At 43.7% G+C, this 26,794-nt stretch overlaps 1 protein-coding gene across 8 annotated transcripts in view; it reads right to left on the bottom strand.

Annotated features, from left to right (window-relative positions):
• PDZD2 (PDZ domain containing 2) overlaps positions 1 to 26,794 on the bottom strand; it is a 387,522-nt gene that overhangs the window by 220,249 nt on the left and 140,479 nt on the right. For 7 of the 8 annotated variants that reach the window (XM_082382135.1, XM_082382125.1, XM_082382136.1 and 4 more), the window contains exon 2: positions 16,235 to 17,074. In XM_082382135.1, the coding sequence (XP_082238261.1) occupies positions 16,235 to 16,710 (476 nt within the window). In that variant the 5' untranslated portion in view covers positions 16,711 to 17,074. Of the gene's footprint in view, positions 1 to 16,234; positions 17,075 to 26,794 lie in introns of those variants that run through there. The other variant, XM_082382129.1, reaches the window with a different exon arrangement.

The raw sequence follows: 26,794 nt of genomic DNA, 5'->3' as shown, positions 1-26,794 counted from the left end.
TCTGTCAAACATTTAGAGAAGAGCTAACACCTATTCTTCTCAACCCTTCTAAAAAATCACAGAAGGAACACTCTCAAGCTCATTCTATGAGGCCACCATCACCCTGATACCAAAACCAGACAAAGATGTCACGAAGAAAGAAAACTACAGGCCAATATCACTGATGAGCATAGATGCAAAAATCCTCAACAAAATACTAGCAAACAGACTCCAACAACACATTAAAAGGATCATATGCCATGATCAAGTGGGATTTATCCCAGTGATGCAAGGATTCTTTAATACAAGTAAATCAATCAATGTGATACACCATATTAACAAATTGAAGAATAAAAGCCATATGACCATCTCAATAGATGCAGAAAAAGCTTTTGACAAATTCAACACCCATTTATGATAAAAACTCTCCAGAAAGTGGCCATAGAGGGAACCTACTTCAACATAATAAAGGCCATATATGACAAACTCACAGCAAACATCTTCTCAATGGTGAAAAACTGAAAGCATTTCCTCTAAGATCAGGAAAAAGACAAGGATGTCCACTCTCACCACTATTATTCTACATAGTTTTGGAAGTCCTAGCCACTGCAATCAGGGAAGAAAAAGAAATGAAAGGAATACAAATCGTAAAAGAAGAAGTAAAACTATCACTGTTTGCAGATGACAGGATACTATACATAGAAAATCCGAACAATGCTACCAGAAAACTACTAGAGCTAATCAATGAATTTGGTAAAGTTGCAGGATACAAAATTAATACACAGAAATCTCTTGCATTCGTATACACTAACAAGGAAAGATTAGAAAGAGAAATTAAGGAAACAATCCCATTTACCACTGCAACAAAAAGAATAAAATACCTAGGAATAAACCTACCTAAGGAGGCGAAAGACCTGTACTCAGAAAACTATAAGATACTGATGAAAGAAATCAAAGACGAAACAAACAGATGGAGAGATATACCATGTACTTGGATCGGAAGAATCAATATCGTGAAAATGACTATACTACCCAAAGCAATCTACAGATTCAATGCAATCCCTATCAAATTACCAATGGCAGTTTTCACAGAATTAGAACAAAAAATTTTACAATTTGTATGGAAATACAAAAGACCCCAAATAGCCAAAGCAGTCTTGAGAAAGAAAAATGGAGCTGGAGGAATCAGGCTCCCTGACTTCAGACTATACTACAAAGCTACATTAATGAAGACAGTATGGTACTGGCACAAAAACAGAAACATAGATCTATGGAACAGGATGGAAAGCCCAGAGATAAACCCACGCACCTATGGTCAGCTAATCTATGACAAAGGAGACAAGAATATACAATGGAGAAAAGACAGTCTCTTCAATAAGCAATGCTGGGGAAACTGGACAGCTACCTGTAAAAGAATGAAATTAGAACACTCCCTAACACCATACACAAAAATAAACTCAAAATGGATCAAAGACCTAAATGTAAGGACAGACAGTATAAAACTCTTAGAGGAAAGCATAGGCAGAACACTCTTTGACATAAACTGCAGAAAGATCTTTTTTGATCCACCTCTTAGATTAATGAAAATTAAAACAAAAATAAACAAATGGGATCTAATGAAACTTAAAAGCTTTTGCACAGCAAAGGAAACCATAAACAAAATGAAAAGACAACCCTCAGAATGGGAGAAAATATTTGCAAACAAAGCAACTGACAAGGAATTAATTGCTAAAATATACAACCAGCTCATGCAGTTCACAGTTCAATGTCAAAAAAACAAATAACCCAGTCAAAAAACGGGAGGAAGATCTAAATAGACATTTCTCCAAAAAGACATACAGATGGCCAAGAGGCACATGAGGCACTAATAATTAGTGCTCAACATCACTAATTATTAGAGAAATGCAAACCAAAACTACAGTGAGGTATCACCTCACACCAGTCAGAATGGCCACCATCAAAAAAAATCTACAAACAGTAAATGTGGAGAAAAGGGAACCCTCCTACACTGTTGGTGGGAATGAAAATTGATACAGCCACTATGGAGAACAGTAGAAGATTCCTCAAAAAAACTAAAAATAGAACTACCACATGACCCAGCATTCCAACTCCTGGGCATATACTCAGAGAAAACCATAATTCAAAAAGATACATGCACCCCAATGTTCATTGCAGCACTATTTACAATAACCAGGACATGGAAACAACCTAAATGTCCATCAACAGAGGAATGCATAAAGAAGATGTGGTACATATAAATGATAGAATATTACTCAGCCATAAAAAGGAAGGAAATAGGGCCATTTGATGTGGATGATGTGGATAGACCTACAGACTGTCATACAGAGTGAAGTAAGTCAGAAGGAGAACAACAAATATCATATAATCTTGCTTATATGTGGAATCTAGAAAAATGGTACAAATGAACTTACTTGCAAAGCAGAAATAGAGACACAGATGTATAGAACAAACTCATGGATACCAAGGAGGGGAAGCAGGGGGTGGGATGAATTGGGAGATTAGGACTGATATATATACACCACTATGTATAAAATAGATATCTAATGAGAACCTACTGTATAGCACAGGGAACTTTACTTAATGCTCTGTGGTGACCCAAATGGGAAGGAAATCTAAAAAAGAGGGGATATACGTATAATTGATTCATGTTGCTGTACAGCAGAAACTAACACAACATTGTAAAGCAACTATACTCCAATAAAAATTTTTTAAAAAATAGCCTCCAGGAAGCAGGCCATTGAGAACCACTTGTTCATAGATAAAGTGGGTAAATGTGAAACAACTGTCTTTTTTGTAGAAGGAAAAAACTACACAGCCATCTTTAAGTTGGATTACACTAAATGCATTGCCTCAAGATAAACATCAGACCTCTACAGAGTAAAACATTTCCATGGTCATTCCCCATCTTATTACAGAGAAGAGTAAAAATTCTACTAATTTAAAAAGTCTTATTTTTACAGAATTAACCATACTGATGACATTCTTTAGCATTTTGGGCACTTCTGTCTTTAGCTTCTTGGCTGTATCAGCTTTCCTAGGACCAATGCAGTGAATCAGTTTCATGTTCTGACCTATTTTTATAACCTTATCCTGAATTTAAAATTCTAATCAAAGCAGCTGTTACCTTATATAATTTCCCCATAAAGCATTATTTTAACTAACGAAGTCACTGCCTTTTAAAAATATATCCTTTCTTGTACCTCTTTTCTTTAGTGACTCATGCATAAGTAGGTGTCCTATTGCACTAGTGAAGCAGAACCAAGCAAATACCCTTATTTGGAACATGTGAGAAACAGCCATACTTTTCTCAAACCATACAGCAAACTGCCACATGGCATACTGTTTCTTTAAAACTTCAGCAATGTTTCTGTGTACCTTTTAGTAGAATTTGCTGAAAAAATCAGGCATTTTATTTTGTAGCTATATTGTCTTCTATGTATTATTTTAGCTATTTTTACCACATCAGTGAGAATGAGGGTTTTCCTAATGGCATGTGACATTTTGCCTTAAGCCATTAAGTAAAAAGAAATTCCAAATAGGCTCGTAAAATATTCAGTTTACTAAAATTCTGGACTAGATTTAGTATTGCATAATTTTAAACATTGCTAAAACATTTAACACTATTTGTATTCATGTGGTGGATATTTAGATTTTAAATATCTTGTTAATTATCATGACTTCCCACCATAATTAGGGATTAACTCAAGGTACAATCTGTTTACGCTGAGGTTTTTCTTTAATAATAGAGGTTGGAAATTTGTATTTCACATAGTCTCTTGATAGCTTTGAATTTTCATTTTTTGTCTGACTTCTTGTCACTCTGAATAGATTGTCATCAGTTTACCTTATAATGTGGTTGAGCACATACCAGTGGTAAAAAAAGGGTCAACCCAGCCATTTTCTTATGGTTTGCTTACACCTGCATTAATTATTTTTAATCCTTTTTTTTTTCCCTCAAGAATTTTAGTTAATCTATTCATTTGGTAAAGTTAATTGAAATCCTACAAAATACGTACTTTAATTCATAAGCCTACTTCACTGAGTGAGCCTACAGAAACTATATTTCCTTGAAATGAGTCAAAAGTGAATTAATCGGTGAGAGGACTTTTGTGGATCACCTCTTCTTCCCTCAGGACATGTCACATACCACACAGGACATGGGATCCTCTGACATACAGATTGAATAAGGATGCCACTGTCAATCCATGTCTAAAATATTAGCCAAGCTCAATTTCTTATTTTTTTAAGATAAAAATATATCTTGAGATGTTAATAATTTTTTCTCTCACCCCATGGATCTTCTTCTCATCCCACTTGGACGATGAACTTTCTCAAGCAAGAACCATTTCTGGTGACTGCCATTTAAGTCCTCTCTGCCTATTCTGCTGGGTCAGACAGGAACCTCACGGGAATGGACATCTGGACTAAATAAAACCCTTGAGTCAGGGAAAACCCTCAAGACTTGCCATGCAATTTGACAGAGACCTGTATTTAATGGAGCTTGAATTTTTAAGAAGGACACCTACTTCCTCTTCCCCTGATAACAGTTCAGACCTCCTTCAGGGACATTTGTGAAAATATATCTGTGATCCCAAACGTCAAAAGTTTCTTAATAAATCCTAGCTCCATTTAAATGGTCTAACCTTCAAGTCCAGCTTAAGGGCAGAACAAATATGCACTTCAGCCTTGGAAATAGCTCAGTCCTCCCCCTTTCCCTCCCCCACCTCCCCAATGGCTAAATTTAAGCCCAAGAGACATTGTAAATGATAGAATCATCCTTTCTCTGGTGAAGAAAGAACCCTGAATGAGATAACATGGGAATGAATCAGCTATTAGACCATCGCTGATGCCCCTGTATCCAGGTTTCTGTGGCTCAGGGGTACAAAGGACCCGGATACTCAACCTGGGGTTGCTCTGTCCATTTCAACATTGGAAAGCCCAGTCATCCAAAATGCCACTAGAAGCCACTTCTCCACGACCATTTATTTAAAATAATATAACTTAAACTCATACCCTCAAAATCTTTGAAGGAAGATCATGTATCAAAAAAGAAGCCCATGAAGAAATCTATGTAACTGTTGAAAACCCATGTTTTATTATAAATTGCACAGAAGATACACACACACACACACACACACACACACACACACACACACACACACATATGGGTCCTGAAAATATCAGATTTTATTCCCATCCAGGAGAAGGCAGCAACCCATAGTCCAACACCAAAAGACAGGAGTTCAAGTCTCCGAACCTCTGTGCTTGGCAAACAGGTTAATTAGGAACAGCGAAGTCAGGCCACATGGTTACCTGCCTCCACTCCAGAAGACTAGAGAGGAACAAGGATCGAAACAGGTGCTGAAGTTTGGACAATGACCTTTTGGAAAAGAAAAACACTTGAGGGCATCTGGTGCTCAAAATGAGAGAATAAAAATGCTTATCACTTATTTAATACCCGGACATAAAGATGAAGTAGAAGTCAAAATTCTTGAATATGGCCCAGGAGTGCCCAGAGAGAGAAGGCTATGAAGTCAGGCTGGTAGAACTATAATCACACTGAGATGATCTAATCCTTTTTTCCTCTATATGGTTTACAGTTACAACAATTCTCAAAAATAATGCTGAAAGTTTCAAAGCGAGTGTCTCAAGTGGGAGATTTGGGTTTTCCATCTCCCATGGCTGAAGTCAGTCCCCCAGCAGTGGCTCTGATGGGGGGTACCAGAAGAAGCAGGTCACTGGGATGAAATGAAAGAGCATCTCTGGATGGAGCTCTGCAACCTCACCCACTTTTAAATCATGAAAAGTGGCTCCTTTAATGTAATCTTTTCCCTCACAAGAACAAACGGACCTTGAAAAGCTGCTCTGTAAGTGGCCCTGGAGTTGCCTGCAGGCTGTAATTGAGGGCTCACCAAAGATGCTAGGTTTCTAAAGAAATCCACCCCATTGGCTGGCGGAGTGTTTGACATTGCCCTGCTACTCACCCTTCCCTGAGGCTTTCTGATTCCAGGAGGCTTAAGCTGGGCTGGGGAAGGACAACTTCCCCCGACCATCTGTCGCCAAGAGCTAAGCACCAGTGGGCTTATCAGATCAGCTACTTACCTACTTGTAGGGGACCGGGGCTGTGAGTGTTAGGAGGGGATGCCAGGGGTGAACAGGGATGGTGCACCTCCTGGGGGCAGCACGAGGACACCAGGTACCAAAGAGGAGAGGGATGATGCCCGAGTCCCTTTCTGCTGAGGGATGGCTCAGATGTTCCCATTCTAGAGAGAGCTCTGAAGGCTGAAAACACCATCCTAACGGCACAGTTGAGAAACCCACACAGCCGAATGAATAATAAGCTTGACTAAAATGCCCAGCACCATGTTCGACTTCAACCACAAGAGGGCAGGCGATGGCAGAAGATGGTCTACAGCCTTGCCCAGAAAGTGCTTGGAAGACCTGAGGGAAAGTTCAGTCCAAGGGTCATCAATTACACATTTATGAAGCGGCTATAAGTTAAACTCTTGTTGAGAAGGAAGGTTCTAGATGTAACCAACATCCATTTAGAGAATGGTTGTAGAAATATGTAGAAAAACTTGATTTTCTATTTGTTTCTTACCGTCAACAGTAAAGTGCAAAAAAATTTTTTCTAATTTCATTGGTTACTGTTTGTAGTGTTGAAGAAAAAGTTCTAGAATTTGAGCCAGAGGCCCTGAATTCTGGTCCTTGCTCTTCTCTTAAGAAGATTCTTGACCCCAGGAAACCACTTCCTGGAGCCTCAGTTTCCTCCTTGGTACGATGATAAAATAGGACTTGGATGAACTCTGGGCTACCTTCCAGAAAACAAGACATAAAATGCAGTAGCATGTGGGGAAAGCAGGCTGAGAGGAACGAAGTGGGCACGAATGTAAGGTCCTGTAATGCTCCACTGACGCCGCATCCTTGGGGAATGGGCTGTTCCACGTGACGACTTTTCCAGATAATTGAATTTTAAATGCTGAAATTTGTTTTCCTTTTAACCTTCTGTAATAGAATCTTTCTGAAGTGTATTACACGCCTCTCTGGCTTCTTAAATGGAAAACTGAATATAATTTAACCTTTCCTGAATGTTCTAGGTCATCATGATGACTACCTCTTAGTATATATACAGTCCTGAATAGAGCACTGGTGCCTTTGGGCACAGTATTCAGGTAAGCAGGACCCTCGTGCGTAATGTCCCCAGAGACTATATTATAAAGCTATAATTGGCAATTCTTCCTTCCTGCAATCTCCTACATCACTACCTGCAGTCATTTTTCCAAGTAACACCTTCTAGCAGCCTCCTGACACTCTGTTTAAAATCTGCTATAACCTAGAGAGAACTCAGGGTTGCCATGGGTAACCGGTGTCTGAGCTTGTAACAACTCTAAATTTAATTTTACACGCAGTTAGTACTGTGCTGAAGGTTACCTCTGGCCAGGGCTGATATTCAGCTAGTTCGCCCAGTAGTAACGCCCCTGTACCAGCTGGCCAATCGCCCTGAGCGTCCCAGGTCCTCCTGCCAGCCCAGCACCCTGGCCCCTCTCCTGGGACCACATATATATCTCACACCCCAGTAACTCAAAGGTGCAGTCTGGCTCTGGGGGGGCGCCAGGATGCACTAGCATCCTTTCCTACAGGCTGGTACCCACGCCACACAGGTCGCTCAGTATTTGAATATCACCCCGGTTTCTGGGCTGAAGATTATTCCCTTTCCTGCTGAGCAAACTGCCAGAGTTTTAGGCTCTTCTCTGCCCCTCAAACTCAAAGGCTTTTTCTCGGTTCATGCTGTGCCCTGGGGTCAGGTCGCCTGAAGCCAACTAGGAAGGGTGTTAAAAGCTACCTTTGATTGAACATCTACCATGTGCCAGAGGCCTATTCAGTACATTAAATAAATCATCTTATCTCATCCACTAAATGATCCTGTTGGGGGAAGCATCAACATCCCATGGCTGAGGTAACCTTACCACACAGCCAATAAGCGGGGCTGGAAGCCAGGTCCACCTCTCCAAGGCCCCTGTTCTTTGCTCTGTGCCCTGCTCATATGTATTAATGGACAAAAAAGTCCACTTGAGGTTCACATCCTGAAAAATACATTTTAAGTGGAACATGGGCCCTTTTACTTTTCAGAAAAGGCTACTTGTTTTTGTTTTGGTGTGTGGGTTGTGTTTTAATTAATTCCACATTTTGTTACCAATTTGGAACAATCTGTCCGCAGGGAACAGATCTGGTTTACTTATAGAAAGCTAGCGGAGGGAGGGAGGGAGGGAATGGGGTTACAAAGTATTCCTTGTAGGAAATAATCTAAAAAACCTTCCCAGTTCTCCCTTCTCCAAAAAGACATATACAGAACATTCCAGAAAATCTCATCTTCCCCGGAGTAGGTATGATAGAGTCGCAGACAAAAACTTTCCTCCATGTGTTATCAGCTACGCCTGACAGATGGGGCATGTGACATCGAACGTTACTGGTATCCCTCGCTGTCTCAGAAAATTTTCTAGAAGTTCACTCTGCAATGATGCTGTTACCACTCAAAAGAACGAGGGGTTCCCAGCGCTACTTGGGGATGCTGGAAGCAAACTGCCGACCTCGTGCTTGTCAGTCAGGGAAAAAGCAGAAAGGGATCTGCAATTTTGGGACAGTAACAGGTTAAGCTTTGGAATCGGTTCTGGGGTGCAGAAGGGTGTCAAACCCATGGCTGTGAATTCTCTACTCTTCCCCCAGGGATGAATTTTCCAAATTGACCCTAAACGAATTTTTAAAATAAGCCAACCATGACCTCATCTTCTACATTTGGCACCTGCTTCTCCCATGCTTAGCACACATGCGATCTTCAGAGTGTTCTCTTCCGAAAACATCCACAGTGCTCTAAAGTTTCCAGAGTGACCTCGTCAGGGAGGAAATTGCCTGAATAACTGACTAGCCATAGGTGACAGGGTCAGAATACCATGTACATTAGTTTGCTAGAGCTGTCAAAATAAAGTACCACAAACCAAGCGGCCTAAGCAACAGAAACGTGTCGTACAGTTCTGGATGCTAAAAGTCCAAGATCAAGGTGTTGGCAGAGCTATGCTCCCTCTGAGTACTGGAGAAATATCTGTTCCAGGTCCCTCTCTTAGCTTCTCGTAATTCCTTGGCTTGCGGCAGCATGATGCCAACCTTCGCATGGCATTCTCCCTGTGTGCATGTCTATCCCCAGATCTGCCCTTTTTATAAGGACACTAGTCCTACTAGATCGGGGCCCACCTTACTCCCACACGACCTCATCTTAACTAATTACATCCACAATGACCCTATTTCCAAATAAGGCCACATTCTGAGGTTCTGGGGGGTTAGGACTTCAACGTGTGAATTTGGGGGGTGGGACACACGATTCACCCCATAACATCATCTAAGGGAGTTTTGAATTCTAAATCAAACTCAAGAGAAGGAACAGAATGGATTGCCCAAAAGAGTGCCCCCTATTATAATTCCAAGTGATATTGTGGATGACTTATTGTGTCGGTGGGGGGGTAGGGAAGTTAGTGGATTGACACCTGAAATCTGTTGCTTACAAGTAAAGGTGACAAGGACCAAAGTATAACTCTGGTGCAGACTTGAGGTAGTACAGCACAGAAGTTAGGAACACAGAATGTGGTGGCAGCTAGACCCAAGTTCACATCTGGTTCTGCCTCTTTCTTAGGTGACCTTGGACAAGTTACATGGCCTCTCTGTGGTCAAGGTTCCCATCTAAAGCTGTCCTTTATAAAGTTGTGGTATGTATTAAATCACACTGGATGGCAGAGTGTCCCTATGGTAGCAACTGCTCAATAAACAGCATTTCTTATAATTATGCCAGAGAACTAAGGAGTGAATCTTGAAAAATCGACCTTGTCTCTTTCTCTCCTGTCTTGTGAACCTGCTGGTTGTTATGGGTATTGAGAAGTCAGGACTCCAGGAGCCCTTGCCTCATTACTTGATTCACTTTTATACTGTCTTGAAGACCAAGCAGAGGGTCTTGGCCTTCTCCTTCTCCTACCCCTACATCTGAGGGGTTCTGGGGGTAGACCTTCCCTTACCTGGCCCTTCATCATCCAGCACACACACAATAGCCCCATCAGAAAAGGGAAGTTCAGAGCCATGACTATTCACTAGTAAAAAAGTTATGGATAGAAAGCCCAGAGATAAACCCACGCACATATGGTCACCTTACCTTTGATAAAGGAGGCAAGCATATACAGTGGAGAAAAGACAGCCTCTTCAATAAGTGGTGCTGGGAAAATTGGACAGGTACATGTAAAAGTATGAAATTAGAACACTCCCTGACACCATACACAAAAATAAACTCAAAATGGATTAAAGACCTAAGTGTAAAGCCAGACGCTATCAAACTCTTAGAGGAAAACATAGGCAGAACACTCTATGACATAAATCACAGCAAGATCCTTTTTGACCCAGCTCCTAGAGAAATGGAAATAAAAACACAAATAAACAAATGGGACCTAATGAAACTTAAAAGCTTTTGCACAGCAAAGGAAACCATAAACAAGACCAAAAGACAACCCTCAGAATGGGAGAAAATATTTGCAAATGAAGCAACTGACAAAGGATTAATCTCCAAGATTTACAAGCAGCTCATGCAGCTCAATAACAAAAAAACAAACAACCCAATCCAAAAATGGGCAGAAGACCTAAACAGACATTTCTCCAAAGAAGATATACAGATGGCCAACAGACACATGAAAGAATGCTCAACATCATTAATCATTAGAGAAATGCAAATCAAAACTGCAATGAGGGATCACCTCATACCGGTCAGAATGGCCATCATCAAAAAATCTACAAACAATAAATGCTGGAGAGGGTGTGGAGAAAAGGGAACCCTCTTGCACTGTTGGTGGCAATGCAAATTGATGCAGCCACTATGGAGAACAGTATGGAGGTTCCTTAAAAAACTAAAAATAGAACTACCATACGACCCAGCAATTCCACTACTGGGCATATACCCTGAGAAAACCATAATTCAAAAAGAGTCATGTACCAAAATGTTCATTGCAGCTCTATTTACAATAGCCAGGACATGGAAGCAACCTAAGTGTCCATCATCGGATGAATGGATAAAGATGTGGCACATATATACAATGGAATATTACTCAGCCATAAAAAGAAATGAAATGGAGGTATTTGTAATGAGGTAGATGGAGTTAGAGTCTGTCATACAGAGTGAAGTAAGTCAGAAAGAGAAAAACAAATACAGTATGCTAACACATATATATGGAATCTAAGGGAAAAAAAAAAAAAAAGGCCATGAAGAACCTAGTGGCAAGATGGGAATAAAGACACAGACCTACTAAAGAATGGACTTGAGGATATGGGGAGGGGGAGGGGTGAGATCTGACAGGGTGAGAGAGTGTCATGGACATATATACACTACCAAATGTAAAATAGATAGCTAGTGGGAAGCAGCCGCATAGCACAGGGAAATCAGCTCAGTGCTTTGTGACCACCTGGGGGGGCGGGTGGGATGGGGAGGTGGGGAGGGAGGGAGATGCAGGAGGGAGGAGATATGGGAACATGTGTATATGTGTAGCTGATTCACTTTGTTATAAAGCAGAAACTAACACACCATTGTGAAGCAATTATACTTCAATAAAGATGTTTAAAAAAAAAAAAAAAGTTATGTTTGGAGAACTTACTTCCTTAGCCATGGAAAATTCCTAGAAGCCCAGTACATTAACTGTTTCCTTAGTTTCTGTATTCTTGATGCTCTGGCATTTGGGGCCTTGATCCTGGAGAGACTGCCTCCCCCATCCCCTCCCCCCAACCACCCTGGGGCCAGCTAATTCCTAGATATAGCAAACAATTCCCCTGGGAATGTGCCTTTGCTATACTAACCAACCAGCCCAGAGCCCACACCCCAGCTGTCTTCTTTATCAAACTCTCACACATCAAGCCCATACTCCCCTGTCTAAATCACCCGGGGTCAGGTACTGGACAACTAGAGACCACCCGTATAGCTCAGAGCCTGCCAAAATTACTCAAACTATCCTATCCTATCCTAGGATTACTCAGTGTACCTACCATGCCTCGCCCAATCCATCCCTTGAAACCCCCAATAAAGGCTTTGGGCCATGCTTTCCCCTCTCTCCGCTCTGCCTCCTGACCAATGCTGGTGCTTCCCCCTGTGGCCCTGCGCAGTGTGCTGTGCCTCTTGTTTCTAGGGATCTGTGAGCATAAACTTCTTCCTTCGTGACAGTCATTTCCCTGTCTGCAGGTCTTACCATACTTGATTCAAACAAATCCCAGGCACATTTTAGAACACCCACAGGCCTGTTCCTTGACCTTTTTCCTATTTCCGTTCCCCAAGCTCCTCATCTTCAGCTATTTTAGCCCAGATGCCAACCGGCCACACCTGCCTGAGTGTTTCTTCCTGACCACACTAGGTGGAGTGGTGCACTGGATCGGGTATCCAGCTGGGAGTCAGCAGAGGGAGAACGAGAGTCAGCTCTGCCAGTTATCACTGGCCGGGCATCACGGGAACACCACTTCACCTCTGTGGGCTTCTGGAACCAAAACACCAGCTCAGCTGGCCCAAGTGAAATGTTTCATAGATCTCTCCTAATATGTTAGCAAAGGTGGCTAACTTCCTTCCCACCCCCACTCCACTATCCTGACACACTTACCCAGGGTCTCAAAGCTAGTTTCCAGAAGACCTGTGGAGAGAACCCAGAATCCCAGGCTCAGTCCTACTGCTTCTTCCATCACATCACACTTGCTCCTTCCTCAGAGCTTCCATGAAAGAGTCTAGTGCTGTGTTCCATCTTCTCATGACCCTGGGCCCATCACCTTTCTATTCTTCTGTATCTTCTTTCTTTGCAAAATGGGCATCATCCTATCACTTGCTCCAACGAGTAAATTAAAATCACCAAGGAATCCTCCCCTATAGCTGTAAAACCATCTTATTCCAGGGCCAGATATACTTTCAAAGCCTGGGACAGAAAAGTTTGCCTCTTAAAGACTCCACAGCCTTAAGCGGTACAAGAGAAGAGCTTCCTAAACAGATAAAGAACATTTCCCAAGTATGGGAAGACTTTCTCCCACGTCCTAAAGACTCCACCAATCTCTTGGATAAGAAAATCCCAGTCTTCCAAAACACTCTCCATGCACAATAGTCATCCTGATGCTTTTATTGAGCACTATTATTATACTAGACATAGTACTAAGCCCTACATGTGCATTATTTCATCATTTAGTCATTGGTATCAATAGATATTTGTTCTTATTTCACAGATGGTAAATCAGAGCCTGAGAGGGATGATTTTCCCAAGGTCGACCAGCTGGTAAGTGGGGAAACCTGGGGAGGCAGCCCCGGTTGTCTGGCTTCAGAGCTGCAGCTCCTGACCACAGCACTCTCCTGCTGGATGTGCCCTCCATGCTCCTCCTTCTACCTCTCCATCCAAACCCACTCCCTTCAAATCAGACAGCTGCAAATGATGAGGACATTCAAGAATAGCTTTGAAAGGGCTGCCTCATAGTGATCCCCACTTCTAACCCTAAGGAACCCACCACCAGGGACTAGAGTCACCTTATCAAGTCCTTGTAGCATCTTGAGTGCTATGGTGGTCAGCGTTGCTTCTTTGCTAAGAGCAATCTCTAATCCCAAATAAAAACATTTATCTGCAACATCACTCCTGAAAAGGAGCAGTGTCTCCCAGTAACTGCCAGTTAGGCACTCAGCCATTAGCCAAGAGCACCCCATCAGTCCAAGAGGCAACCCAAAGGAAATACTGGTGAAAGTGTCTACAGAGTAAGCGCTCACATCAACCAGCCAGCCCTGTGCTATGTCCTTTCCATGAACTGGCTCATTTAAACTCAGACCATGTTGCATGTGCCTAATGACTTCTTGTTTGACCCCCCCGCCCCATAGCCACTCTCCACCCTTTTCTACCCTGCCTTTTGTCCCAGGAGGCTCACACATATGAACAACATCAGTGGGATCCCTTGCCCCTGGCTGATTCCCATTGATGGGAAGCTCTGGTAGGAGATGGAAGGGAAGGAAAAGATTGGAGTCAAGGTATTTTTGCACTGTTTTTCTCTCTTCAACGTCTTCTCGGGTTAGATGTATCCCCCATCAAAAGGTCACCATGATTTCCAAGGTGCCCTTCTCTCTATGATTCTCTCCTTCTGGGATATAGGAGACCTCCTCACAGGAGCCCCTGAAGGCTTGACAAAACTTAACGCATCTCAGAATATCTTCAAACTCCTCTTTTCCTGTCTCTTTCATATATACCCATCGTTAAAACCCTGGTGTGCAGTAATGGATTAACTTGGCAGGTTTGGAGTATTCAATACCTGTGCATACCAAAGAAAGGAATGTCCCTTGACCAGCTCCTGGGAGGTAACGTCTAAGCTCTTGAAATATCCTGCCTGATAAGAGTGTCTTTGTATACCTGGGGCCTTGGGCCACACCAGATAGTTTATGCTAATAATGTGATCTATGATGGCGGCTTTGGGCCATGTGTTACTAGTTTGGTCTCTGGAAGGACTGGATACTTAGTAACTAAGGTCAGCTACACAGGCATGGAGTGCTTGTGTGACCGACCCCCAATAAAAACCCTGGACACCAAGGCTTGGGCAAACTCCCCTGGTTAACAATACACCGTTAAGTGTTGTCACACATCATTGCTGAGAGAATTGAGTGTTTCTGTACAGCTCTGCTAAGAGAGGACAACTGAAAGCTTGTTCCTGGTCTCTCCTGGACTCTACTCTATGCACCATTTACCTTTGCTAATTTTAATCTGATTCCTTTCATTGTGATAAACTGTAGCCATGAGTATAATAGCTTTTCTGAGCTCTGTGAGTTCCCCAAGTAAATCACTGAAGCTGAGAGTGGTCTTAGAGACCCTAACTCACCCAGAAAACAACAAAACAGTCCAATCGTAACTTACTGCCATGGTAGGTTGTCACATGGGTAGAAAACAGAAATATGTTCATTCCGATAAGATCCAAATGGATCTTAAAAAACTACAAATAGAACTACCATACGACCCAGCAATCCCACTACTGGGCATATACCCTGAGAAAACCATAGTTCAAAAAGAGTCATGTACCAAAATGTTCATTGCAGCTCTATTTACAATAGCCAGGACATGGAAGCAACCTAAATGTCCATCGACAGATGAATGGATAAAGAAGATGTGGCACATATATACAATGGAATATTACTCAGCCATAAAAAGAAATGAAATGGAGGTATTTGTAATGAGGTGGATGGAGTTAGAGTCTGTCATACAGAGTGAAGTAAGTCAGAAAGAGGAAAACAAATACAGTATGCTAACACATATATACGGAATCTAAGGAAAAAAAAAAAAAAAAGGCCATGAAGAACCTAGTGGCAAGACGGGAATAAAGACACAGACCTACTAGAGAATGGACTTGAGGATATGGGGAGGGGGTGGGGTGAGATGTGACAGGGTGAGAGAGTGTCATGGACATATATACACTACCAAATGTAAAATAGCTAGCTAGTGGGAAGCAGCTGCATAGCACAGGGAGATCAGCTCGGTGCTTTGTGACCACCTAGAGGGGTGGGATGGGGAGGGTGGGAGGGAGGGAAATGCAAGAGGGAAGAGATATGGGAACATATTGTATATGTATAACTGAGTCACTTTGTTATAAAGCAGAAGCTAACACACCATTGTAAGGCAATTATACTTCAATAAAGATGTTTAAAAAAAAAAAAAAAAGATCCAAATGGATCTTCCAGGATGGGGAAACTGGCGGGGTGGGGGATGGTCTAAAGACATTTCTAAGCATCTCAAGGGTCTTCTGGACTGTGAGTGTGTGACAAAGGTGATATGGGACAGGCAGACGGAAACATAACCAGGACCTAATCTTTGTTGCTCCGATCAGAGGTGAGATGCTAGGTTGAATGGAAAAGAGGGTCTAACTCAATGTGACATTTCTCATACTCTTATCATGTACTGTTTCTCTTCTTTCTAACCCAAGTTTCAAGGAAAAAGGAGAAACTTTGAGCCTGAGTCTTCTAAGAGATAAGGAAGCAAAAAAAGAAACATATAAATACCAAAAAACTTCAATTTAGGGTGTGTATTTTCCCTCTGTAAGATAAATGCCACTGGCTAATCACCACAGTAAGACTCACAACCCTCAGCAGCTGCCGATCCCAGCATCAGGCATAAGCGAACCACAAGGGCTCCGCATCCTGCCCCTACGCCAGCTGGCACTCCCCACTCACCTGGCCCCAGTGACATCAACTCCGACCATCAGCTGCCCATTCAGGGAGAGGATCTCATCCCGCAGTCGGACTTTCCCACTCTTCCCCGCCGGGCTGTTCTTCCTCAGCTCTGTCACCCAGATGCAGCCCACATCCAGCACGGGGCCCTGGTGGGTTTTCCTCTTCTTGCCCCCTCTGCGCTTTTCTCCATAGTCCCCGAAAACAGGGATGTTCCCAAAACTGAGGCCCACAGTCTCTGCGTCCCCCAGCTCCTTGGCGAGGTACACAGTACAGATCTCCATCCCCGGGGGGCTGTGGTCAGGTGGGACCGCACTCTCGTCCACAGCAAAGTTCAGCTGGATGTACTCCTGCAGCTTCCGGATGGCCGCCTGGCAGAGGCGCTGCTCCGGCCCGGCCCCGCCCTCCCGCAGGCTGTTCTGCAGCCACTGGTAGAGGAGGGCCAGGTGCAGTCCAGCATTGTCCTGGGTGATGGGCATGGTGCTCACTGCCAGACGCCAACATCATGAGAGCACCTGCTCTTGGGGGCTGGGCCCTGCGGGGCCCCACGTCCCACGGGAACGCGGGCTGTCCTCAGCTTTGCCTGTGTTCATGTTCAGGCTGGCAGACAAGCCTAAGGAACACCTACTCCAGTTCTGGCTGTTTGCTTTGGCAAGAGGAGGATGGGACACAATTAGAACAACAGTGGAACAATCGCTGGGCCCAGAGTGTCAATGAGGGAAGGAAGGAAGTGTCTGAGTGGTCCGCGCTTGGTGCATTTCACAGCGAGGCCCGTGCAAAGGACCTGGAAATGAGGTGTTCCACCAGCAGCGACAGGGTTACCTCCCCTGGACTCGTTCACACCTGGACGAGGAAAAACAAAAAATTCCCGTCACAACAGTGAGCCTTCTGACACAGCATGCATGGCGGGAGAGCATTACAGAAGGACTGTGTTTGCTTTTGGAGTCGGGACCCTAATGCCCCTCCCCACTCCACAGCTTTGTTCCCTCCACCCTGTGCACACACACACACTCATATACAGATGCACACACACAGTTATACACAAACAGATGCACATATAGACACACAGATACAAAGATACACAGATGCACACAAAGATACACCTGTACATACAGATGCACAGATACACACGCACGCACGCACACACACCCTTCCCTCAGACAAGAAACCTCCGGAATGCTGACCTTCCCCAGGAAGTTTCCCTGATCAGCAGGGAAATGAGACGGCTTTTGCCAGGACAACCCCCATCAAACTCACATCCACCCCGGAGGCTCTGTGTGACAAGACTCCCTGGAAGACTGTAGAGGGGTTCTGGACATGTTTAAGAACTCACATTCCTGGGAAGTTCAAGTCTATGTCCATTTGCCTTGATCAGCCCAAGTGTATGCACAGGAGGTCTCTCCATTCCAGAACTCTGCTCTAACAGCGCTACCAAGAGGAGAAGGGCCGGTCAACACTGCAGAGAGATGCAGGCTCTCCCCTAGACCACCGCCGGTCCTAAGTTTAGCCGAGGGTCCTGGCTTTATCATGTAGACTCAGAGGGTATCATGTCCCTTTACAGCCTATAGCTTCAGTCGCCTCGCTTCTTTTTCTTTGGTAAACTGCTGAAACCAGCCTACACTTAGGCCAACCCCAAAGCTATCTCCGGCAGAGAGATGTTTCTCCAGGCTTCTGGGGGAGCAGCCCTGGCCGCTCCTTGGCTTGCCCTGGACACACTGCTCACACAGCCATGTACCCCCAGGCTGCACACGTCTGCGGCAGCTGCGTCTCCCCAGCGGGGGCGGCAATGATCCCCCCCCACTGAACATGCACAGCGCCCGGCACGCAATCCATCCCCCCTCGGCGATAGGTTAATTGAATTCCATGGCCAGTTCTCCTTCTCCACCAAAGAGATTTTCACCTCCATCCTCTGTAAACACAGAAAAATGACTCCTTTCAGTCTCTTCTCAGAACTTCACTTTCACCCAGAGAAAGTCCATATACACTGTGCCATCAAAGATGGAAAACATTCTCGAGCCTTCTCAGGAAGTGATTTAACAAGGAATAAAAATAAATGGGAGAGGTGTCCGAAGCCACATCAATAATAAATACTAATACTCAGTAACCGTAAAGAAGTTTCCAATAGAGTAAGTTGTGAGTTTCCAAAGAACTTGAGCGCCAGCTATTAGTTGGTTCCAAATAAACCAAAAGCTGAGCAAATATCATCTACGTAATCATGTGCCTATTAAAAAGAAAGGCAAGATCAAAGAAAAGATAATCCACACATGGACATAAATTGAATGTCTCCTTTGGCCAAAATACATAACACCTTTCACTGAAAAGTAACTCCACACAGATGTATTAAAATCTTATGAATAAATCAAAACGTTTTCCATCAGGCCTAACAACTCTTACTGAGTCTCTGTTTCCTCATCTGTAAAATGAGAAAGTTAAGCTAAATGATCTCTAAGTTCTCTCATACTCCACAGAGAGGTTCTCAAATATAGTGGCAATGTCTGGTTCATCAATACATTCCCTACCTCAGCACAGTGTCTGTCACCTTGTAGACTCAATAATTTAAAACAATTTTTTTTTTTTCAGCCGCGCTTTGCAGCATGCGGGATCTTAGTTCCCAGACCAGGGATAGAACCCATACCCCCTGCAGTGGAAGCGCAGAGTCTTAACCACTGGACCGCCAGGGAAGTCCCTAAAACAATTTTTTAAAGATGGTTTAAAATTAAAATTTTGATGGTGATTCAAGGCGTTAGTCACGGTTCAGGTGATTCCATACATATGAAAACAGAGTAAACATCTTGGGTAAGATATTCATTAAATAAGTCTGATTGAAGAGAACCAAACTTAAGAGTAGTAGAGAATTTTTTCCCAAATGTCAACTTGTATTTAAGCAACATGTATTACTGAACATCTATTAAGAACCAGACCTTGAACTTGGCACTGAAAATATACTATCAAAAAGGCAAATTCCTTGTCTTGAAGGTATTCATAGTTTAATGGGAGATGCATAAATAAACGGAAATTAGTGGGTGACAAGTCTATGACCACCCTCTTAACAGAATTAATGAAGGCACATTCCTGGCAGCCACGTTCACATAATATAAGTCCCCAGCCCCTGTTGATGGGTCCCAGGCTGGGCATCTCATGCAATCTGGAACAGAGTTCTTCTCTGAGAATGGAGACCTTGAGAGAAGGGATCTAGTCTCCAGGGTGTGGCAGGAACTATAACTTTTGAAATAGGACCTCTGGATGGCAATATTCTACCTGCTCTGTGAACTGAGGAGCAAAGAAAGTCATCCTGCCAAGAAATAAAATAAAGATGATTGGTAGAAGGCAGAGGGGCAAGACTGGGGAGAAAGAATGCTCTAGCTTCCCCACAGCATCCGGGGTTTCACCCATCCTAGATGGGGCTGTACTGCCCTCCCTCCCACCTCGATCTGAAAGACCCTATCAATTCTTATAATACATTACATTTGAAAATTTTAACTACTTAAATTTATAAAAAAGAAAAAGAGAAAAGGTAAAGCAAAACAAAACTAAAAACAACAACAACAAAAAACCTTTAAACTTTACCTTGAGTTGTTTTCTGCTCTGTGCAGCTCAGAAGTTTTTAATGAATACATTGGAGGTGAGCAAAGCCGATTGGCTCAGACTGGATCATTTGTCTATCAGTAGTCTAATTGGTTATCGCCAAGGGGGCAGGGTCAAGAGGTATCAATATGGCTGCTGGGAGCCCACCGTCTGGCCCTGAATGTGGTGAGGGCAGAGAAGGAGTTTTCAGAAAAGGAAAAATTATTTCAAGTGTACAGACACCCTCAAAGAGATTTAGTCTTATTAAGGTGTTCATGGGCTACATAACCTGTCAATTCCATACCTATAATTAGGAATTTTCCAGTAATCTTTCCAGCCCCCTATTTGATCAACTCCTTTTCTGCGATTTGCTATAAATAAAGGAAGTAGAAGCATTCCCATACACTGCAACATTTTGAGATGACTCAAGGCATATGCAAAGACACACAATCTTACAATACTACTGTGAAAAGTGTGGTTCTTCCACAATATCCCATGAAACGTTCCAATACCAAATATTCCAGTGAACAGAATGTTGAACCAGAGAAGACACAGAAGTCTGCAAATGGTTACAAATAACAACATCCCTCCATGGCTGATGTGTGTAAAGGTCTAAAAATTTCTCATCCTGAAGATCAATCTATTTCAACAGGGAGTAGAATTTGTGCACATGGCGGTCTGCTGCAATGGTACAGTTCAGTTTTGTCTACCATACATAATTCTCCAATTAGCTTCCTATCTCAAGCAAACAACCATGATAATTTCAATTAATTTTGAGTAGCTTGAAGCTGACAGCCTTAACATTAAAAATAAATGCTTCTGTCCCCGAGGTAATTTACTAATGTGGTGTTAGAATCGACCAAATTTCTTGGATCCCCTTTTAGCTAAGCCATGTTTTCTCAGCAGGGTGACATTACCCACAAAACTTAGATATTATAATGGTTAATGCCCCACCTCCCCTGCAAAGCTCAATCCCACCTGACAAACACTTATTCCTTAGTATTTAATTTCTTGTGTTAGAATTTAAAGTAAATTAAAATTTTCTCTGGGGTAAGAGGAGGGGGACAATAATGGAAAAAAAAAAAAAAAGAGAGAGAGAAACAGTGAACTAAGTGAAACCAATCATCTGCCCAAAGTCACAGACTCAGAGTCACCTGAAATCCAAGGCTAAATCCTGAACCTGGCAGGAGGTGTGAAAAGGCCTTCTGGCTTATCCAGATCTTGTCTCAAAATCAGGTTACACTGGACTGTCTTACTGTACTAACTCCCACTTCCAACTGTCCTGGATTCTAAATGTTCTCCTATTCAAACCTCTGCTAAGTTCAAATTCCTCAGCCTCCATCTAATCTTCCTTCCTCCTGGATAGGACTCCTCTCTTGACTTTTAGAAAATGCTCACATTTTAAAAGGAAACCAATGTTGATTAAATATTTACTACTGATTTATTCCACAGATGTTCACTGAGTGCCCATCACGGGCTGGGCCCTGAACAAAACAGACAACGTTCCTACAGAGCCTCATGAAGCCTGTGATCTGATGAGGGTGCATTAGTAAACGTAAAATATGGTAACATCAGATGGTGATTAGCACTGTGAAGAGAATTAGGGTAGCATCAGAGGACAAAGAGGGATGGGCGTAGGAGGGGATTAGGAGAGGCCCCTCTGGGAAGAAACCTGAATAAAGTGAGAGACGGAGGTGAGAGAATATCTTTGGGAAGGCTGTTCTCAGCCAAGGGGACAGCAAGTGCAAAGACCCTGCGGTCAGAGCCTGCTCAGCTGCCTGCGGAGGTAAGAGAGGACAAGGAGAGCGTGGCTACAGGGAGGGAGTGAGGGGAAACCTCCCCCTGTGCCGGCTGCTTCCTCACTGCCTCATTCATTCTCCCTCCGATCCCCATAACCACCTTATAAAACGAGAGCATCTGCCCCCATTTTACCAACACTGGCTAATGGCTGATGTTTTCTGAGTATAACCACATGTCAGACACTGTTCTAAATGAGCACTTTCCATTGATCACCTTATTTAATTGTCACAACAATACTGCAGGGAGATATACTGTTAGTATGTACTTCTTAAAGGCTCAGAAAAAATAACAGAAACAGAGAGGCTAAATAATTGGCCTGAGATCTCACAGTAAGTAACAGAGCCAGGACCAGAGCCCAGACCCACGGGACGGGGCCTTGCTCCTCTCCACATCAGCACGCTGCCTGCCTGCTCCGGACAACCTTGCCTTTCTGCACTTGCACCCGACTGCCCCGGACGGGCACCCTGCCTGGTGATCTCTGCTCCACCACCGATGGACCTCCTATGATAAATAAGCAGGTAGCTTGAGTCAGAAGCTTGTGACTGTCTATCTGATAGCCATTCCCTCTTTCTTCCTTTATTTTCTTGGACGTGGTGATGTATTCATCTAAAACCCAGCCTCTCTTGGAGGAGGTATGGAGAGCTCTACAACAGAGACCTGGCCAATGAGATGAAAGTGGATATTCTGGGTGGGGTTCATGCCAGCATTCCTTAAGAGCAGACATGGAAGAAAAAATAACCCCCCTTGTCGTTTAATGACCGTTATTTGGATTTTTCAAAATCCAACCGATTAGCTGAATTAAACTCCAAACAAATGCACAGTGTGGTACCTAGAAGTGGGGAAACTAAAAGTAACAGAACCTGGGGCTTCCTTAGCAGTCCAGTGGTTAAGACTCTGAGCTTCCACTGCAGGCGGAGCAGGTTCGATCCCTGGTCAGGGAGCTAAGGTCCCGCATGCTGCACGGCACGGCCAAAAAATAAATACGCAAATAAAATAAAAGTAACAGAACCTAAATTGTGGAACTAGATGAGCAAGGGGGGGAGGGAGGGAGATGCCAAGGACTTAGATACTGTAGGCTGGAAAGGTGACGCTCACTGTACTGTGAAATATTTGGTTCACCTGGCAGCTGCCGTGCAGTGGAAAGTCACAGACGTGTTGACTGAGACTGTGGTGCTAGAGAAGTTGGTAGGAAAAATTTAGAATATTGGTGGTGCTTTATCACTCCCAGCAAAGTCCTGCGCTCCTCAGCTGGCAAGTGAGATGGGAAGAAATACCACTCTACTAAGGAAGGCACGCTTGACATTCAGCCTGCAATCTGTCTCTTGAGAGGCCTGCATTCGGACCCTGGCAGGGCTGAGACAGGCTGCTTGCTTAGAAGGGGGCTAGTGGTGCCCTATCAGACAGAGGTTGTAAGCCTGCTGCCAAAGATGTGATCACGCACCGGAGGCCGCTGTTGCAGCAATGGTGAGCAGCATACATTAAAAGTTAAAATGTAGGGACATGGGCAGAACTCATGAACTAGAAAGGAAAGGAACAAGTCATCGGGAATTGACCAGAAGCCTACTAAGTTTGTGAGGGAACTCTATTGCCTAAAGACCCCAACCTGATTTGCAGCAATTCACATCAATGAGCAGTCGGCTTGGTGATATGTATAGCCCCAGAGAAGCTGTCCTCCCCGTGCCCACCACAGAAGTGGTCATGGGAAACAGTGAATGAAGAATAGCCCCCTGAGAGAGGCAAGGGCCATGGAGGGCAAGGAACAGGAGTTCTTGCCACAAGAATGAGGGGTTGGACTCTTGCTATTCCAGGAGAATTTGGTCATTGCTAAGGACAGTGACTGCTTTGTTTTCCATCCCTCCTTTTATAAAGGAAAGTTTTTATTGTAGCTATCGTACACCTTTCCCAGTACTGCAGGTTAGATGTGTCGGGGCTCAGTTGCAAGGAGTTATATCCAGAACTGATGGAGAGAACCACACATCACCCAGAGATCCAGGGCTCCAATCTTGATATGCTAACTATATGAAGCTTGAGAGCCTTCTCTCTTGAAAATAGAGAGTCTATCCCACATATGGAAAGAAGGGTATGTCTGAGGAACCACAGGAGGGAACTGTGGCTACAGTTGACTACATGATATTCTTTCTCTTCTATTCTTCCCTAACAGAAATCCATCTGTGTTTGAAGAACAAGTACCCAGCCAAAACACTATGTTTGTTAGTGTTCCTTCAGAGAGGGGTAGCCATAACATATAGTCTTGGCCCATGAGGTGTTGGGTGGGTCTATCAGAGAGGTTCCTTTTTTTATGACAGATCTTTTTCTTCCTTTTTCATGCTTAAAATGCACATGTGATGGCTGGAGCTCTAGTAGCCATCTTGTGACCAACCATAAGACAATGGCCTGACTTCCTTGAGCCGCTGTGCCAACCCTAGGTGTTCTACCTCCAGACTTATTACATGAGAGAAAAACAGGCCCCTACCTTCAGTCCTGTTAATTAGTCATTCTGTGACAGGTGAACAAAATCCCTAATGAAGGCATTGCTTTAACTCACCCTTAACCCTCAAATTCAAGGTCCAGAATATAATCCTGAGTGTTTTAACATCAGCCCTTCTATTTTGTCAATTAGCAGCTATCACTGAGTTCCTACCTTGATATGGGGGCACCACCACTACCACCGAAAACAACAACAACAAACAGGGCATGTTTCTATCCCTTAAAGAGCAAAAGCCCGCATGAATCCGTCTACCACCTGCAGTCCCAGGTGTTAACAGACAAACCTACAACTGATTGAGAAACATGATAAATCAAATGATTGTGACTCCTTTAGGTCGGCTTATGTTTTGGAAGAGCAAGATACTGGCTAATGTTTAACTGTCTACCTGACTGGCTCTAGACTAGTGGAATGGCTGTGTATGAGACAGAAGAAGAATTTGATCGGCCTTTTTTTCATGCAGCAAGGATCAGCTGTGCCAGGCATGGTGCTAGGCCAGGGAAGAAATGATGACCAGCCCTGTGGAGGCTGTGGTCTGCTGGGGAGAGAGATCACTGAACGCAGTGTGCGAAGGGCCATGAAGCGGCACATTTGCGGGCACGTAATGGATTCTGGAAAGTGAGGCTTTCCAGGGTCTGTGCTGGGGTTTTAGGGGATGGGAGAGCTGTTCTCATAGAATTAAAGAAGGTGAGGACCTAGAGGGGCTCTCTGGGATTACTACGTCCAGCCTTCAATTAGACAAATGAGAGAAATGCGCATCAAGACAGGACCCAGATCCTTTAGTTTCTGGGTCCAATGACCCTTGAAGAGTAGGAAAAAAGAAAAAAAAGATGAATGAAATGAAAAAGAATGACCTGGCAGCTAGTTTGAGAATCTAGTGCTTGAAGATATTCTGTGTCCTAATACATGGACTATTTGTTCAAATTTTTAAAAAATGGGAATGAGTAGAAATTGCAGAAATTCATGAAACATCATCTTTTCTCTCAAGATGAGTGCAAGAAAACAGTTGGGGACCAGAAAACCAAAATGAATATTATAAATTATTTCCGCTTCCTATGTACTTCTAAAATATATCTGTTGTGGCTTCAAATACTGAAACAAGTTTGTACGTTTGCAGTTTAAGATTGTTTACTCAGAATGTCAGGCATTGGGCAGTTCTGGATTAATTATATATCTGGAATTTAGGCATCTAGATTCTGAAAGAGCACGATGATTGGGGAAAGAGGGCATTTATGAGGTAATGTACATATTTGTGAAATGGCAATTCAACACTTTGAAACAGTTGCTGTCTACCAAATGGGTAACTGACTGAGACTTCTATGTGGGCAGCAAGACTTTCCTGAGGTCACTGTGGTTGCTCATTTTAATGTGACCATCCGGTCCACTTTGTATGAATTGGGCAGCCATGATGCCACCACCTGTCATCTGCAGGCCTGTAGATCATGCCATCAACATACAGCATGCATATAAGTTCTTCAACTACACTGGAGTTATTCTTTTTTAATGGGTAGTTATTTTACAATTGTTTCTTTCAGAACAATTGCACTGTTTAGATGCTTCTGGTGTTTATAGACTTTTGGGTAAATAATCTTCTCACTATATTTAAATTCTTAGCATCCAACTGCATAGGATCTGACCTCATTGTTAATTAACAGTGACTCAAGTATTTCTAACAGCCAATGATACACTCTGCCATTAGCTAGCTGTAGGTCCCCAGGCAGGATATTTAGCATCTTTGAGGCTCAGTTTCCTTATCTGCCAAATGAGGCAGTTCTACGAAGTTTCCTTTCAGTTTGAGCAGTTTGCTGGACATTGGAGCTGCGTTAGCAAGTCAGGGATGGAGTCACTAGTCTCATTAAGAAGCATGTACACCACACATGGAAGTTTTAAACTGCAGAAAAGATGGGCCAAATTGCTTTGTCAGATTTTGAGTATTTGCCAAGACAAAGGGGTGGGGGGGGCCCTGGGTGGTTTACATTCATGTGCTTATAACCACAGTTCAGCCTTTCCAGAAGACAAGAAGAAATATATCCTACTGAATAAAAACTCTGTGGAGTGGCAGAAACAACCAAGGTTTCAGGAAGGGGGAAGGAACTTGCCTGAGGGGGGTGTGGGAATGAGAGGAAATCCGGTGTTTCCATTGAGGACCTGCAGACTTTCCAATTTGGCAAAGGCCTAAGCTGTGCAGAGACCGGCCTCCACTCCCTCCCCTCCCAGACTGCTTGCAGCCGTCAGGGCTGCAGCGCCTGGTGCGGGGAGAGTATCCTCAAAGGAAACCAAAAGATCACGGAGCACAAAGGTTCATCCCCTGTGCCTCTCTGAGAAGCGGCCCCTTTTCCCAGGCCTCGCTGTGGGAAAGGCTCAGACAATGGTCATGAGAAGGCAAGTCAACATCCATGGAGTGACAGGAAAGGAATCCTCATTTGACCTCTTCCAGGCGGGACATCAGAATTAGGGAAAGAGAGACTTCCCTGGTGGCGCAGTGGTTAAGAAACCGCCTGCCAATGCAGGGGACACGGGTTCGAGCCCCGGTCCGGGAAGATCCCACATGCCGCAGAGCAACTAAGCCCGTGCGCCACAACTACTGAGCCCACATGCCACAACTACTGAGCCTGCGCTCTACAGCCCGCGAGCCACAACTACTGAAGCCCGTGCGCCTAGAGCCTGTGCTGCACAACAAGAGAAGCCACCGCAATGAGAAGCCCACACACCGC

The sequence above is a fragment of the Balaenoptera borealis genome (assembly GCF_965194805.1).
Source record: "Balaenoptera borealis genome assembly, chromosome: 2".
Taxonomy (NCBI): domain Eukaryota; kingdom Metazoa; phylum Chordata; class Mammalia; order Artiodactyla; family Balaenopteridae; genus Balaenoptera; species Balaenoptera borealis.
The sequence above is the reverse complement of the archived record's forward strand: the minus strand, read 5'-3'. Positions and strand labels throughout refer to the sequence as shown.